This window comes from Anguilla rostrata, chromosome 7, assembly GCF_018555375.3.
Source record: "Anguilla rostrata isolate EN2019 chromosome 7, ASM1855537v3, whole genome shotgun sequence".
NCBI classification, from domain to species: Eukaryota; Metazoa; Chordata; class Actinopteri; order Anguilliformes; family Anguillidae; genus Anguilla; species Anguilla rostrata.
Window position 1 is genome coordinate 13831473 of NC_057939.1, and position 17341 is coordinate 13848813.

General features: G+C 42.3%; 2 protein-coding genes across 6 annotated transcripts; both read left to right on the forward strand.

The window, feature by feature from the left end:
* Positions 1 to 518: 518 nt before the first annotated feature.
* On the forward strand, positions 519 to 5712 carry LOC135259074 (protein mono-ADP-ribosyltransferase TIPARP-like). The gene is made up of 6 exons (XM_064342961.1): positions 519 to 655; positions 1673 to 2317; positions 2531 to 2708; positions 3086 to 3273; positions 4239 to 4505; positions 4652 to 5712. The coding sequence occupies exons 2-6, from the start codon at positions 1683 to 1685 to the stop codon at positions 5100 to 5102; spliced, it is 1719 nt and encodes a 572-aa protein (XP_064199031.1). The 5' UTR covers positions 519 to 655; positions 1673 to 1682; the 3' UTR covers positions 5103 to 5712.
* Positions 5713 to 6068: 356 nt separating this feature from the next.
* LOC135259072 (uncharacterized) lies at positions 6069 to 17313 on the forward strand. Of its 5 annotated transcripts, none has more exons than XM_064342954.1 (11): positions 6069 to 6352; positions 8358 to 9224; positions 9829 to 9997; positions 10608 to 10795; positions 11572 to 11838; positions 11945 to 12394; positions 12887 to 13531; positions 13744 to 13921; positions 14300 to 14487; positions 15449 to 15715; positions 15862 to 17313. In XM_064342954.1, exons 2-11 carry the CDS (start codon positions 8371 to 8373, stop codon positions 16310 to 16312), a joined length of 3657 nt encoding a protein of 1218 aa, XP_064199024.1. In that variant the 5' UTR covers positions 6069 to 6352; positions 8358 to 8370; the 3' UTR covers positions 16313 to 17313. The 5 variants fall into 5 exon arrangements, with proteins under 5 accessions (XP_064199024.1, XP_064199025.1, XP_064199027.1 ...); XM_064342955.1 differs by lacking the exon at positions 6069 to 6352 and adding an exon at positions 6517 to 7570; XM_064342957.1 differs by lacking the exon at positions 6069 to 6352 and adding an exon at positions 6517 to 7318.
* The last annotated feature ends 28 nt before the right edge of the window (positions 17314 to 17341 follow it).

Consider the following 17341-nt stretch of genomic DNA (forward strand, 5'->3'; position numbering starts at 1 on the left):
CAACTAAAAAGCAGATCATTACATTACATTACAGTCACTTATACAGTGATTATCCAGAGTGACCTACTGAAATGGAGAGCATCAGTGTTAGTCTCAGGAATACAAAATTCTAATATTAACTAGGCAGCACAGAAGGCCAATTTATAGTCCATTAGTGTAATGTAAAGAAGCCAATGTTGATCAGATCAACTGTGTATAGTTGGAAGGCATACACATACAAACATAACTATGCAAAAATATGATATAAGAACACTGGCTGCTATGAAACTAATAATTAATCCAAGTTCTGTTGAATTTCTTATCTACATAATTTTTTCCATAGATTTTTTTTTTTCATGCAAAAATGATGTGGTATCGGCTAGATTGTGTTTAGTAAGTCGTTATATATATATACTTACTTTTTTTGCAATTAAAAAAGACTTCCTTGCTTCCTATGTTTAACGTAATAGTGTGGTACATTTATTTTTTAAAATTGCAGACCCTTGTGAAAAGTCCTTGTCGCTACCGCTTGCGCTAGCTTCACACGCATTGTTACAGAACCACGCCTTTATGCATAAGTCATGAAGTGTGCACGAGTCACTCGGAGTTACTACGCGCATCTTTTCACGTCCCAGCAGAAATGAAAGCAAAAGCACGTCGGTGTTGAAGAGAGCCGGTAAGATTAAATCATTTCACAAAAATAACCATATTAACTGACACAGTAACGTACTTTTTTGATGTTCTATAACTGTTTTTTTACTCTTAATAGGCTACATGTTGTGGTTCGGTTCTTGCAGGTTAATGGGAGATCCAATCGTTTTTATATCGTTTGGTGTAGATCGCTTGGGCCTCGTCGGGTTATTGAATGTGTCTTAAATGGCAGTTATGTGTTAACTGTTTAGGCCAAAAAGAACATCTTAGCTGTCACAAAATGTTATTCCAACTACACAACGTGACTTGGTCGAACGCGATTATGTCTGTTTTTTCCCTCCTGAAAACCTTGTTCTATGACTTCATTATAGCGAAAGGAGCTGGGAGCGCCTACTTTACCACAAAATGTTGACGGTTTGTTGTCATTAGCAAAGGTGCTTCATTAATATTGTATGCTATTTCAAAGCCATCATTCTCTCTCAGTGACTTATTTGTTTGTCTTCCGTATGTTGTGTGGGTGTGGCATTCTTGTTGTTTTTCCTGTCTGGGGAATTCTGCTTCTCCTAATTTTACACTTGTAATACCGATGAGTCAGATGTCGCGATCTTTGTTATTACTTACATGAAAAAGACGCAACTTACCAGAGAAAAAATTGTACCTGAAACCTAGTTTAATCTTCTCAAATTTATGGAGAACATTGCGTAAATAGATGTGCCTACACTGGCAGCTGGGATTTTAAGATTAGTAATGAAGCAAATAAGAGATTAAAATTTTTTTATTTCTAGGCAGGAAATGCTATTTTGATGCTAGGAAATGTCTGCACTTTTTATCTGTAAGTAATGTTGGGTATCAGTGAAGTATGGGAATGATGGAACATATTTACCTAAGCATATTGGTTGCCGTAAAATCATTTAGCAGTGATTAAGTACAGTATGTGGTTAAGAGTAGGCACATTTATTTATGAATTTTTTGATGAATATATTAATTATTCTATTTTACACAGTATGTATACCCTTTTTACCTTTTTGCTCTCTTCCTGAAGGACTAATAAAATGGCAGAACTCCTGCCCAGTGAAGTACCACTAAAGAAGCGGAAGATTGAGGCTCAGTCTCCAGACCAGGAGAACTCCTGCAGGCAGGTGCCGGTCAGACTGTTGAGCTCCACTGAACTACTTCTGCAGATCCCCCCAAACACCAACACCAGCCTGCCCGTGTGGGAGTGTGTAAACGCCACTCAGGCAGGGGTGCAGTGGAGTGAGACTCCGTACAGCATCACCATCCAGATTACCCCTCTCACCACCCAGAAAGCCCGGAGCAATGACCAGCCTGTAAACCAGCCTCAGCCACCCTGCCAGTTTAAACATGTCCCACTACCAGTTTGCTTACTGCCGACCCTCTCCGGTCTAGACCACAACGGTGATACTGATTGTCCCTCTGTGTTTTTCAAGCTAGCAGCCAAAACCTTTTACACCAAGCCATCCAAATACATCCACATCTGCGATGACTTCCTTACTGGCTGCTGCCCACACAAGCTCAGCTGCGAGCGGCACCACACGCCTCTGCCTTTCCACTGGCAGCTGAGGCACTGGAACACGCAGCAGTGGGTCAACATCTCTCTGTCAGCTCAGGTCAAACTGGAGAAGCTGTACTGTGATCCAGACCAAGAAACCATCAGGCTGCAGGACATGTGGGTACAAAGAGTGTCAAGGGGTCTTTGTATTAGCTCTACTTTTCTACAGAATTATTATTCACACTGTTACTGTATTATTGAGTAGAGACTGAAATGTTAATGTTTAAATGTTAAAGGTAAGCTTACTAAGCTATAATACTCATAAAGGCAAATGAGAATATACTGTAGTATCCTTCTGCACCCATCATGTTAATGTGGTTCTTTGTTTAGATTTCCCGTCAGGACAGAAGCGTTTACGCTTCACTTGGAGACCAAGAAAGTGACCTCAGCGAAATATGATAAAGCCAGGCGACTGTCCAGCAGCCGTGATCCAGAAATGAGCCCTCACTTCCCCACAGAGTGGAGCATCTATTGGTGGAATGATGGCAAGTGGGAAAAGTATGAAAAAGTAAGTTACTGGTGGTGCATTATTACTACTGCCTTAGTAGGTGGCACATTATTACTACTACCTTGGCTATCTTGAAAGTTTTCTCTTGCTTCCCACAGGAAGGAAACCTAATGGCTGGACTGGTCCTAGTCTCTAAGCCTCCCATTATTAAACATGTACATTGATTGGGTAATATAATCCCATAGCTCTGCCTTTATTTATCTACCTTTTGGTTAAGGGGCTCAGTTAAGGACTGGGGCTTACCAAGAAAAACTCCTGGCTCCACAACACCCTAAAAAAGACAGTGGGTAAAGTATACTTACAGGCTGTGGATCTAGATGGTGGATAAGGGTGGAGGGGCTTATCTAAATCTTGTCTGACTTTTTCACCTCCTGTAGGAAGTGTCCAAGGAGCTTGTGGGAGCAATAGAAGCAGGGGAGACAAGCCGTGGGTTCTACATTGGGAAGCAGCTGTACGAAGTGGACTTCAGCAGGATGATCCAGATGAACCTCACCACCAAGTTTGAACGCAGAATTCGACGGAGACCTACTTTTCGCTCGCCCTTCTCTATCAAATCAAACTTGAAGTATGAGATATTGCCATTTTCTGTGTCATTGGTCCTTTTTCCTTGTGAAAAAATGTTCTGCCCAACCTGAAGCTTTTGGGGACCAAAAGTTTGAAGACACTACCAGCAAGAACTGAGTGTTTGCAATTATGATGCTCTGTTTATATTTATTATTCAAGAATACACTATTTTTTGATAAGTCAAGAAAAGGTGTTGTAAGATAAAAATTAATAATGAGCATCTAGTGAGAAAATCCCAGCCTGGTGAACTGTCCAGGGTGTATTCCTGCCTTTAAATGCATGCTGGGATAGGCTCCAGCACCTCCAATAAGCAGGATGGATTCAATTAATAGTTGGTTTTAGTTGTTAATAACCCTGATATTTGCATAATGAGCCTTAGGTGTATACTTTTGAATGGAATAAAGGGTGTGACAATGAAAAGAAAAATGAATATATCATGGAAGATGAACAGATATTCACACTGAGGTGGTGAAAATGGATAATTGTTTGAGAAGTGGTTGACAAAGAGGCTATGGCAACATCTTGCTGGCAGGGGACAGAAGTACCATGTGAGAAAACAAGGGAGACAAACTGGTAGCATTACTTAATACCTACTGACCACAGTTGGCATGGCACAGTCCAGTATCGATTCAAGGCCATGAGGCTTATCCATGCACCAGAGCATAGTGTCTTAACCAAGTGAGCCATCCAGCAGCATTGTCAGTGAACCTTTTAACATTCACTGGATTATTTTTCTAAGATTACAAAATTTTGCAATAATGTAACTTTAGGATGACTTTTCTTCAAGAGTGCATTTCTTTGAAAAACTGTCTCCTTGGGAGATGGATAGAAATTAAACACATGCTTACTGGTTTTTCGTATTAGCTGCATTTCAAATGTAATTTGGTGTGAATTCAAATAGTGTGGGTACATGTGACTGCCCCTTTCTGACCTTGTTCTTTTCTGTGATCTTAAACTGCTTTTCAGGACAGTTTCGCTAGGAGAACCCCCCCGGCCTTTTGGGCAGGTTCTCCCCAGGCTCAGTGTGGATCCTCTGCAGGAGTTCAGCAGCTGGTACCCTCCTGTGTGGAATCTGAGCCCAAACCAGGGCTTTAGCCTGGTGGAGGTGCCACCCAGTGCCAAAGCCTACCAAAGCATCCACTGCCTGTTCCACAGCACCATGTTGGAGACCAAGACAGAGATCATCAGCATACAGCAGGTCCAGAACATCTTTCATTGGGACAGGTATAGGAGGTAAGAGGATGTGATGAGTGAGAATTTTGGCATTCACGATTAAGTGTTGGTGTTCAGATACTGTCACCCAGTGTTTTTTCGCTGTAAAATGATCTCCGTTGAATATATGTACAGAAATTGAAACGTGTGACTTCCTGGTGTTTTAGGCAGAAGGAGCACATGCAGATTCACAGCACAGCACACAGCTGGTCTCTGGAGCAACATCTGTTCCATGGGACCACTGAGGATTGCGCCAAGGAGATCTGTTTGAACAACTTTGACCCACGAGTGTCAGGGAAGAACGGGGTGGTATATGGCCGGGGCAGCTACTTTGCCCGAGATGCCAGGTACTCTTTGAAATATGCAGCCAAATCAGGCGGGGGTAACCAGCACATGTTTCTTGCCAAGGTGCTGGTGGGTAATGTGACTCTTGGGAACGCTACATACTCCCGCCCACCCCGGCTCAACCCCTTGACACCAGGATATGAGCTATATGACACTTGCGTTGACAAGATTTCCGACCCCTCCATCTTTGTGGTATTTGACAACTGCCAGTGTTATCCCTATTACCTGATCAAGTACAAAGCAGTGTCTGACCTCGTCAACATCTGTGAATGAAGTGCAAGGACATTCTGAAAAACTGATTAGCCAGGATGAGTCCTGAAGTGGCACACCTTTAAGTTACTGCGTTTGGGTTTATGGTCACAGTGTGGTGATACTTCACAGTGTGAAGTAAAGATTACATCTTGTCATTGGTGTATTCAGTGCATTTGTGAAATAACTCAGTATGGAGACTGTGATCCTACTGGGATGGCCAAAATTTTGGGTGCGCTGTACTGCAACCTCTGATATTCAAACTAATCCACTAACTGGGTTTTTTCGGTTGTAGCCAGCAGAGGGCAGAAGACTAATGAACAGGAGGATCTGCAGTTTGACAGTGAGAGGGGCAATGATGTTTATCACAATGAAAAGCATAAATGACTATTAAAAAGCATATAATTATATCAGGTTGACATGAGGTGATATGCCAGAATTGTTTGTAGTTCCGATTGGTACTGTTGTAATTCATACATAACTTGAAGATCACATTATGCAATAGGTTACTGTGTAAAATGTTACTGGTATACTGTGAAGTACAAATAAGAATATCCCGTTTTCAGCACTAATCATCTTCTATCTGAGATCTTGCAGGCGACACAGGAAAACTTCAATAAAAATTCGTATTTTCTGCTTGACTTTCATTTTTGGAGTTAAATTGCAAGCAACATTATACTAGCAGTATGTGATTTGGCGCCGCAACAGGTCCGTTTTCATTGCTTTTCAGAAACCACGAAAGGCATATGTTTAAAATTAATTAAATTTCATCAAGAATTGCGGTGGCTATATGATTATCTGGTATTCTATTGCACATAGCTTCCCAGTTCCCTAAGCCAACTATGAAACTTTTTTTTATTTTTTATTCCACCATAACTACTAGACTGTAAACGTAGCGAGCTGTAGTGCACTTATAAACATAATACACACTGCAGACCATGTCCGTGAAAGGTGCATTAGTGAAAAAGAAAGTAAAAGTAAACCAGCATTAGTGTCAAAAAAAATATTGGCAATGTATCCTATGCATCCTACGCCGGGTGTAAAATAGGCACGTCTGCACGCACTACAGCGTAGCTACATTAATCATTTATGGCGGCAGGCCTACGTATATAAAAGCCTAATTGAGAATAATCTTAAAATGTAAATTTGTGATGTATTCTGCGGAATTTTATCTCTTGTTGATAATACTGTTTCATCTGAAGACAGTACAGGTGTAGATTTTGTCTTCCTTAAACTATGCTATGGATCCTAAGGTTCTGTTAACGTTTTGCAAGGTACGTAAATTCCTACACCACTCACTGCGTTGCGCCGTGCACGGGCAATTGATTTGTTGTAGTCAGCTCTACCGAAAAATATATATTTTAAAAGCAATATGATCCCGGTAGCCAGAAAATAGGTTCGCGCAAAAATCTGCGCGAACCTATTTTCTAACTCTCTAACTTTTCTATACAGTTGCTATTGCGATACTACCGGACGAAAGAAGTGAATGTGGAATGCTAGCATGTGAAGTTTTTTCCACGGCAGTGATAATAGGACGATACCACAATAATCTTAATAAGTAGCCTATAATTCGTATTTGCCTGTTATGGGAATTCAGGGGAATTCTTCAGCAGAGGTTATCGGGTATTGGGATTCCCCGGGGTTTCGACTAGTTTCCTGGTTGCATCGTGTATGACGCATCAGTAAAATGGCCAGTGCGCGTTGCTATGCGAGTCCATCCATCCGATCTCTAACCGCTTAGTTCAGGTCAGGGTCGCGGTGGAAAGGGGGTAAGCAGAGCAGCCCAGAGGTCCCTCTTCCAGGCGACTTCCACCAACTCATACCGGGCGATCCCTGGCCAGCCTTTGGATATATTCTCTCCAGCGTGTCCTAGGTCTGCCCCTGGGTCTCTTGCCCGGTGGCCGTGCCTGGAACACCTCCAGAGGGAGGCGCCCAGGAGGCATCCTTATCAGATGCCCGATCCACTTCAATTGACTCCTTTCAATGCGGAGCAGCAGCGGCTCTACTTTGAGGTCTTCCCGGACAGCTGAGCTACTCACCCTATCAAGTAGAGTTAACCCTGCCACCGCTTGTATTTGGGATCTTGTTCTTTCGGTCACTACCCAATAGCCCGTGACGACAGGTGGGAGTAGGGACGAAGATCGAATGGTAAATCGAGAGCTTTGCATTACGGCTCAGTTCCTTGTTCACCACCACCGTCCGATGCGGGCCCTTCGTTTCACTTATTCTTCTGGTAACTGGTAGGACAGGAATTAAGTTCTATTTAATATGATATTATTGTTATAATACTCCAATATGCTAATGCTCATATATTTCTATTGCCTATTATTTTATTTAATTCCGAGGACACGTTGTTGCTTTGATACTGCCATGAGCGAGCTGTGGAATTAACTCATTACGATTTGAAATACTTAAAAAAATATATGCATACCTCAATGGATTCCACTTGTGTGAACGCTAACTACTTTCCAGCGATGATATAGCTAGACGGCGTAAGTGAAACGAAACCACAATTTCATCTACATTAACAAAAAATTACATTATTTTTGGGCTGCTGAGTGGCTCATTCTGTTAGTTTCTGTTTGTGCATGGGTATAGAATTCCAGAGTCTGTGGCCTACAAAGTAGGTGACTGCTTAGTACTCATAGCATTGTCTGCATAAACTCTGCTGACATATTGCATAATGTGGGAAATACCGAACATTCAGTCTAGACCAAACCACAAAAACCCAGTCCTTATTATTGAAACATCTTTCAATTGCCATTGACTTAAAATTATATTTACAAATATTCTTAATGGATCATAACAGACATTTGGACAACAAATAATTGTTATTATTGTTATTTTAAATATAATCAATACAAATGCATGCACATTTTGCTATCTGTTTTGTTTTTGTTGTTGTTGAAACAAATGGTATCTACAATATAACTAATTGTCCTGTTGTAGTATCCTACTCCATGTATGTATGTATGTATGGAGGACTGTGTAATGTCACTATTCACATGAATTTCTATGAATTGTTTATGAGAAATAACCACATTAAAATGTACTTATAAAATGCCCAGAAAGAGAGGAAAATATTAAAGTGTAAAAAGGTTGAGAGAGCAAGGAATATAGCCCGAATAATACAAATCTGTATTGCCAGGATTGTGGGTCTCTTTTCAGCGGTTGTGGCCACCCATGTTGTGATTTATTCTGGTTGCCATACTTAACCCAATAAATCTGTTAAAGTTGACAGCTATGTTTTCCTTGTTTGACTCCTGTTCTCACTTCCAGAAGGACCAGTGAGATGGCAGAGCTTCTGTTGAGTGAAGTACCTTTAAAGAAAAGAAAGATTAAGGCCCAGTCTCCAGACCAGGACAGGTCCTGCAGGCAGGTGCCGGTCAGCCTGTTGAGCTCCGCTGAACTACTTCTGCAGATCCCCCCAAACAGCAACACCAGCCTGCCCGTGTGGGAGAGTGTAAATGCTGCTCAGGCAGAGGTTCAGTGGAGTGTGACTCCATATGGCATCACCATCCAGATCACCCCTCTCACCAAGCAGAGCAATGGCCAGCCTGACACCCAGCCCTCATCATTGTCTGAAAGTGAAACCCAACTTTCAACACTCCCTGCAAGCCTGCCTGTTCCCAGCATTCAGCCGCTCTCCCAGAGTGTACTCATGACCACACCTTGTAGAGCACCCCATTCCTACAGAATTATCCCCACTCATCCTCAGCCTCTTCTTTCATCCCAAAATCAGCCTCTCGGTTTGACCGCACCCCTGACTACAGCCCAGCTTCAGCCCCTCCCTCAGTACCAGGGCCACTCTCACCCTGCCTCTTCCTATAAAGACATCATTGGCCCCAGTGAGGACACTTATGAGGTCACTGACCTGTTGTTCCAGCCAGCACCCAAAGCCAAGTGGGTACAGCAGGCTTGCTTCCATACTGGTCCCTCTGAGGAAGCCTGCATCTGTGACCAGTTCCTGCTGGGACACTGCCGGAATGGGTTTGACTGCCAGTTGCACCACACTCCCTACCCTTTCCATTGGCAGCTGAGACGCCAAGACACTCACCAGTGGGTCAGCACTTCCCATTCTGCCCAGGTCAAATTGGAGAAACTGTACTGTGACAGAAACCGAGACACCGCCAGGCTACAGGACATGTGGGTCCAGGGTTTTTTGGCTCCATCTTTCTACAAAATGCCAGATTAAAATACATATTACAGTTGGTGATTTAGATCAGAGATGAAAATACTATTGCCAAAATAAGTTGTGCTAGAAATTAGGACAAACATGTATAATATTAAGGCATTATTATGGAGTTCCTGAGAGGCTCAGTCAGCAAAAATGGTTCTTACAAATGCTGAGCTCTGTGGTATAGACATCACAAATTGTAATGGCTGGGTCATTATCTGGCTGTTACCAGGACTCAGGAGTGTCAAGTTCCTTGGGTCACCACTGCTAACGCTTACTACCTATTTGTCAGGTGTCTATTAGTTTTTAGCAGCTAACTATCTTTAGTGAGAGATGCACCATTGCTGCATGTGCTGCTAGCTCTCCTGTAATGCACTTTGTGCCTTGTACTGTGAACTTCAGCTGTTGGATAGTGGGTAGGTAAGTGTCTTGTTCAGCCCTTCAGCCATAGTGCTGGTAGTGGAATAAGGTAATTGTGTATTTCTGAAGGCCCAGTGTGTTGAGGAGCTCAGCATATATTTCTGAACCCATCAGGTCAATGTGCTTCTTCACATATTAACATTTACCCCTCAGGGAAGATGTGTTCACCCTCCAGTTTGACACCATGACGGTGGAAAACTCTGAGAAGTATGATAAAGCCAGGAGACTCTCCAACAGCAGCAATCCAGAAAGGAACCACCATTTCCCTACAGTGTGGAACAATTATTGGTGGAATGAATACAATTGGGAACAGTACAGAAATGTAAGAACCATTAAAATCAAAGCTTAAGACAAAACTCAGTTTCACTTGTTGAGTTAACACTAAAGTCCTTGTTGAGTTTGATATATATTGAAGAAATGTCCACCTGTTGAATTGTTTTATGTTAACTTAAGGATTGGTATAAGGTTGGCTTAGGCCTTCCTTATCTCTGTTTCACAGAGGGACATTACTTTCAGCAACAGATATCTGCCACAATTTTTAACTGAAATATGTGAAAGCACCCAGAGACATACTAATAAGCATTGTTACCAACCACAGCCCATTTTTACAGACATTTGGTGGGTTGTCAGATGTTAATTTCAAGCCCTGCTTATAAGAGTATATACCTCTATTTGAGCTGAATTTCCACGCAAGGTTTTTTGTTTTGTGCTAAAATGAGGTATGGGCACCTTATGCAACCATTTTGTATGAAGGATTTTGTTTTCAACTCTAAGGTATGTGCGAGGCTTAACCCTGGTCAGTAATACTCTTGGCTCCACTGTGCCCTTAAAAAGAGTGGAAACACTTGGCTGGTTACTAGCCCTGGTTCCAAAGGGTTTGGTTTCCTAAAGTGGATAAGTGACTAGAGGACTTGTTTGGCATTTCCTTGCAGGAAGTGTCCATGTTGCTGCTGGAAATGAAGGAGACAGGGAAGAGCAGCTGTCGGTTCCACATTGGAAAGCAAGAGTACGAAGTTGACTTCAGCAGTCTGACCCAGAGGAACCTCACCACCGGGTTCACACGCAGAGTACGACGGAGGCCCACCTTCCGCTCGCCCTTCTCCCTCAAACGACACCTGAAGTATGTCCTCCTCCATGTCTTATCATTACTTTATATCCATAATATACTGTACTGTCATTTGCAATATAATGCAAGTTAACACCCTCGTGTCTTTTAAATAAGACACTCAAAATTCAGGGCTGGAGTCTGGTAGCTCATTACATTTTGTCTTTTTTCTAAATCTGTATTTATTAGCCCATGTAATAAGACAATATATAAATGTCTGGAATGTCAATGAAATAAAGTTTTTTTAAACTGTTCTTTAATCGACAGTTTAGTGTGGATCAAACTTAACTGCAACTTTGTGGCGCAAAAATCTCGCCATGTAATTTCTGTATTTTTACTAACTCTGACATCTGAACATTACAGTGCCCCCGCTGGGGATTTTGAATGGAATCATATTTAATTTCATACTCCCTGCAGGAAGTTATTATTTTAATGACCTTAATATGATATGCAGATGGCTATTCTAGACCAACAAAATGATTTATATTTTCTAGGGGGATGTTATCATTTTGTAATATTTTGATTGATACAGCCACTATCTTTGCCTCCAGACGTGCTATATGTGGTGTGGGCACTTCAATTTATTTGATTAATCAGCCACTAAGTTTTGATTACCAATTTTATCAGTGCCTTGGAATAGACTTTCACTAGAGTAAATGTGAGGGATCAGTACAAATATTTTTTAAATATATATATTTTAACAGAAAGTAAATAGGTTATTGCTTACAGGACAATTACAAACAGTGCAACCTGATTGTACACCTCATTTTTCTTTCCCTCTGTGTTCTCAGGACAGTTGTCCTATGCGAAGCCTCCAAATATTTTGGACAGGTTCTTCCCAGCCTCAGTGTGGACCCTCTGCAGGAGTTTAGCAGCTGGTATCCTCCTGTGTGGACTCGGAGCCCAGACCAGGGCTTTAGCCTGGTGGAGGTGCCACCCAGTGCCAAAGCCTACCAAAGCATCCACTGCCTGTTCTACAGCACCATGTCTGAGACCGAACTGGAGATTGTCAGCATACAGCAGGTCCAGAACGTTTTCCAGTGGGACAAGTATAGGAGGTAAGAGGATGTGATGAGTGAGAATTTAGGCAGCTAATGTTACATTCTTTCAGTTAAGACAGTGTCACCCCTTAGTTGTGAGACACATGATTTCTCTGTGTTTTAGGCAGAAGGAGCACATGAAAAGCTGCAGCACCATCAAGAGAGGGTCCCTGGAGCAACATCTGTTCCATGGAACCACTGAGGATTCCACCAAGGAGATCTGTTTGAACAACTTTGACCCACGAGAGTCGGGGAAGAACGGGGTGGTATATGGCCGGGGCAGCTACTTTGCCCGAGATGCCAGTTACTCCGACACATATGCACGTGCATCAGGTGAAGAGAACTGCCAGCACATGTTCCTTGCCAAGGTGCTGGTGGGTAAGATGACCATTGGGAAGACTACGTTCTGCCGCCCACCCCGTCTCAGCCCCAGGAAATCAGGATATGAACTGTATGACTCCTGTGTGGACCGGAAGAAAAATCCTTCCATCTTTGTGGTGTTTGACAGCTGCCAGTGTTACCCATATTACCTCATCAAGTACAAAGCCGTTTCTGACACTGTCAAAATCTTTGAGTGAGCAGATTTTTACAAGGACATGGTTCAGCAAGATGTATCCTTCTGTGCAATAAAATGTTTGCTTTATCAGTTTCTCTTTTTTAAAGTCTTATGTTTGAGTTGAAGGTCACCGAGCACAAGGTAAAGATCACATACACAGGATATTGGTTTTAGGACATGTGACAGAACTGGATGTATGAGGGTGAACATTCCTACTACAAATCAAGTCTGATCATGCGCAGTGCCAACCATAGACAGCAGTATTTTCATTTTCTTCTCATAAGATCTGGTATCCCTTTCCCAGTTTTGGCTTTCCGCAAAGAGCCTTATTCAGAGAATGACCATTTAAGGTGCCCACAATTGGTTGCCGTAAAATCATTTAGCAGTGATTAAGTACAGTATGTGGTTAAGAGTAGGCACATTTATTTATGAATTTTTTAATGAATATATTAATTATTCTATTTTACACAGTATGTATACCCTTTTTACCTTTTTTCTCTCTTCCTGAAGGACTAATAAAATGGCAGAACTCCTGCCCAGTGAAGTACCACTAAAGAAGCGGAAGATTGAGGCTCAGTCTCCAGACCAGGAGAGCTCCTGCAGGCAGGTGCCGGTCAGCCTGTTGAGCTCCACTGAACTACTTCTGCAGATCCCCCCAAACACCAACACCAGCCTGCCCGTGTGGGAGTGTGTAAATGCCCCTCAGGCAGGGATGCAGTGGAGTGAGGCTCCGTACAGCATCACCGTCCAGATTACCCCTCTCACCACCCAGAAAGCCCGGAGCAATGACCAGCCTGTAAACCAGCCTCAGCCACCCTGCCAGTTTAAACATGTCCCACTACCAGTTTGCTTACTGCCGACCCTCTCCGGTCTAGACCACAACGGTGATACTGATTGTCCCTCTGTGTTTTTCAAGCTAGCAGCCAAAACCTTTTACACCAAGCCATCCAAATACATCCACATCTGCGATGACTTCCTTACTGGCTGCTGCCCACACAAGCTCAGCTGTGAGCGGCACCACACGCCTCTGCCTTTCCACTGGCAGCTGAGGCACTGGAACACGCAGCAGTGGGTCAACATCTCTCTGTCTGCTCAGGTCAAACTGGAGAAGCTGTACTGTGATCCAGACCAAGAAACCATCAGGCTGCAGGACATGTGGGTACAAAGAGTGTCAAGGGGTCTTTGTATTAGCTCTACTTTTCTACAGAATTATTATTCACACTATTACTGTATTATTGAGTAGAGACTGAAATGTTAATGTTTAAATGTTAAAGGTAAGCTTACTAAGCTATAATACTCATAAAGGCAAATGAGAATATACTGTAGTATCCTTCTGCACCCATCATGTTAATGTGGCTTTTGTTTAGATTTCCCATCAGGACTGAAGCGTTTACGCTTCACTTGGAGACCAAGAAAGTGACCTCAGAGAAATATGATAAAGCCAGGCGACTGTCCAGCAGCTATGATCCAGAAATGAGCCCTCACTTCCCCACAGAGTGGAGCATCTATTGGTGGAATGATGGCAAGTGGGAAAAGTATGAAAAAGTAAGTTACTGGTGGTGCATTATTACTACTGCCTTAGTAGGTGGCACATTATTACTACTACCTTGGCTATCTTGAAAGTTTTCTCTTGCTTCCCACAGGAAGGAAACCTAATGGCTGGACTGGTCCTAGTCTCTAAGCCTCCCATTATTAAACATGTACATTGATTGGGTAATATAATCCCATAGCTCTGCCTTTATTTATCTACCTTTTGGTTAAGGGGCTCAGTTAAGGACTGGGGCTTACCAAGAAAAACTCCTGGCTCCACAACACCCTAAAAAAGACAGTGGGTAAAGTATACTTACAGGCTGTGGGTCTAGATGGTGGATAAGGGGTGGAGGGGCTTATCTAAATCTTGTCTGACTTTTTCACCTCCTGTAGGAAGTGTCCAAGGAGCTTGTGGGAGCAATAGAAGCAGGGGAGACAAGCCGTGGGTTCTACATTGGGAAGCAGCTGTACGAAGTGGACTTCAGCAGGATGATCCAGATGAACCTCACCACCAAGTTTGAACGCAGAATTCGATGGAGACCTACTTTTCGCTCGCCCTTCTCTATCAAATCAAACTTGAAGTATGAGATATTGCCATGTTCTGTGTCATTGGTCCTTTTTCCTTGTGAAAAAATGTTCTGTCCAAACTGAAGCTGTATACAATGGGGACCAAAGGTTTGAAGACACTACCAGCAAGAACTGAGTGTTTGCAATTATGATACTCTGTTTATATTTATTATTCAAGAATACACTATTTTTTGATAAGTCAAGAAAAGTGTGTAAGTATTTATAATGTAAGCCTAGTGAAATCCCAGCCTAGTGAACTGTCCAGGGTGTATTCCTGCCTTTCAATGCATGCTGGGATAGGCTCCAGCACCTCCAATAAGCAGGATGGATTCAATTAATAGTTGGTTTTAGTTGTTAATAACCCTGATATTTGCATAATGAGCCTTAGGTGTATACTTCTGAATGGAATAAAGGGTGTGACAATGAAAAGAAAAATGAATATATCATGGGAGATGAACAGATATTCACACTGAGGTGGTGAAAATGGATAATTGTTTGAGAAGTGGTTGACAAAGAGGCTATGGCAACATCTTGCTGGCAGGGGACAGAAGTACCATGTGAGAAAACAAGGGAGACAAACTGGTAGCATTACTTTATACCTACTGACCACAGTTGGCATGGCACAGTCCAGTATCGATTCAAGGCCATGAGGCTTATCCATGCACCAGAGCATAGTGTCTTAACCAAGTGAGCCATCCAGCAGCATTGTCAGTGACCCTTTTAACATTCACTGGATTATTTTTCTAAGATTACAAAATTTTGCAATAATGTAACTTTAGGATGACTTTTCTTCAAGAGTGCATTTCTTTGAAAAACTGTCTCCTTGGGAGATGGATAGAAATTAAACACATGCTTACTGGTTTTTCGTATTAGCTGCATTTCAAATGTAATTTGGTGTGAATTCAAATAGTGTGGGTACATGTGACTGCCCCTTTCTGACCTTGTTCTTTTCTGTGATCTTAAACTGCTTTTCAGGACAGTTTCGCTAGGAGAACCCCCCCGGCCTTTTGGGCAGGTTCTCCCCAGGCTCAGTGTGGATCCTCTGCAGGAGTTCAGCAGCTGGTACCCTCCTGTGTGGAATCTGAGCCCAAACCAGGGCTTTAGCCTGGTGGAGGTGCCACCCAGTGCCAAAGCCTACCAAAGCATCCACTGCCTGTTCTACAGCACCATGAATGAGACCAAGACAGAGATCATCAGCATACAGCAGGTCCAGAACATCTTTCATTGGGACAGGTATAGGAGGTAAGAGGATGTGATGAGTGAGAATTTTGGCATTCACGATTAAGTGTTGGTGTTCAGATACTGTCACCCAGTGTTTTTTCGCTGTAAAATGATCTCCGTTGAATATATGTACAGAAATTGAAACGTGTGACTTCCTGGTGTTTTAGGCAGAAGGAGCACATGCAGATTCACAGCACAGCACACAGCTGGTCTCTGGAGCAACATCTGTTCCATGGGACCACTGAGGATTGCGCCAAGGAGATCTGTTTGAACAACTTTGACCCACGAGTGTCAGGGAAGAACAGGGCGGTATATGGCCGGGGCAGCTACTTTGCCCGAGATGCCAGGTACTCTTTGAAATATGCAGCCAAATCAGGCGGGGGTAACCAGCACATGTTTCTTGCCAAGGTGCTGGTGGGTAATGTGACTCTTGGGAAAGCTACATACTCCCGCCCACCCCGGCTCAACCCCTTGACACCAGGATATGAGCTATATGACACTTGCGTTGACAAGATTTCCGACCCCTCCATCTTTGTGGTATTTGACAACTGCCAGTGTTATCCCTATTACCTGATCAAGTACAAAGCAGTGTCTGACCTCGTCAACATCTGTGAATGAAGTGCAAGGACTTCAATATATACTCCTATAATACTATACTATAATACTCCAATATGCTAATGCTCATATATTTCTATTGCCTATTATTTTATTTAATTCCGAGGACAAGTTGTTGCTTTGATACTGCCATGAGCGAGCTGTGGAATTAACTCATTACGATTTGAAATACTTAAAAAAATATATGCATACCTCAATGGATTCCACTTGTGTGAACGCTAACTACTTTCCAGCGATGATATAGCTAGACGGCGTAAGTGAAACGAAACCACAATTTCATCTACATTAACAAAAAATTACATTATTTTTGGGCTGCTGAGTGGCTCATTCTGTTAGTTTCTGTTTGTGCATGGGTATAGAATTCCAGAGTCTGTGGCCTACAAAGTAGGTGACTGCTTAGTACTCACAGCATTGTCTGCATAAACTCTGCTGACATATTGCATAATGAGGGAAATACCGAACATTCAGTCTAGACCAAACCACAAAAACCCAGTCCTTATTATCGAAACATCTTTCAATTGCCATTGACTTAAAATTATATTTACAAATATTCTTAATGGATCATAACAGACATTTGGACAACGAATAATTGTTATTATTGTTATTTTAAATATAATCAATACAAATGCATGCATATTTTGCTATCTGTTTTGTTTTTGTTGTTGTTGAAACAAATGGTATCTACAATATAACTAATTGTCCTGTTGTAGTATCCTACTCCATGTATGTATGTATGTATGGAGGACTGTGTAATGTCACTATTCACATGAATTTCTATGAATTGTTTATGAGAAATAACCACATTAAAATGTACTTATAAAATGCCCAGAAAGAGAGGAAAATATTAAAGTGTAAAAACCAAAGGTTGAGAGAGCAAGGAATATAGCCTGAATAATACAAATCTGTATTGCCAGGATTGTGGGTCTCTTTTCAGCGGTTGTGGCCACCCATGCTGTGATTTATTCTGGTTGCCATACTTAACCCAATAAATCTGTTAAAGTTGACAGCTATGTTTTCCTTGTTTGACTCCTG

What these genes read in the sequence shown, in the direction of transcription:
- LOC135259074 (XM_064342961.1), top strand. Translation starts at nt 1,683, where the DNA reads ATGGCAGAACTCCTGCCCAGTGAAGTACCACTAAAGAAGCGGAAGATT. An exon ending in TCTATCAAATCAAACTTGAA is followed by an intron (nt 3,274 to 4,238) that starts GTATGAGATATT and finishes ACTGCTTTTCAG; the next exon opens with GACAGTTTCGCTAGGAGAAC. An exon ending in CATTGGGACAGGTATAGGAG is followed by an intron (nt 4,506 to 4,651) that starts GTAAGAGGATGT and finishes CTGGTGTTTTAG; the next exon opens with GCAGAAGGAGCACATGCAGA.
- LOC135259072 (XM_064342954.1), top strand. Translation starts at nt 8,371, where the DNA reads ATGGCAGAGCTTCTGTTGAGTGAAGTACCTTTAAAGAAAAGAAAGATT. An exon ending in TCCCTCAAACGACACCTGAA is followed by an intron (nt 10,796 to 11,571) that starts GTATGTCCTCCT and finishes CTGTGTTCTCAG; the next exon opens with GACAGTTGTCCTATGCGAAG. An exon ending in TCTATCAAATCAAACTTGAA is followed by an intron (nt 14,488 to 15,448) that starts GTATGAGATATT and finishes ACTGCTTTTCAG; the next exon opens with GACAGTTTCGCTAGGAGAAC.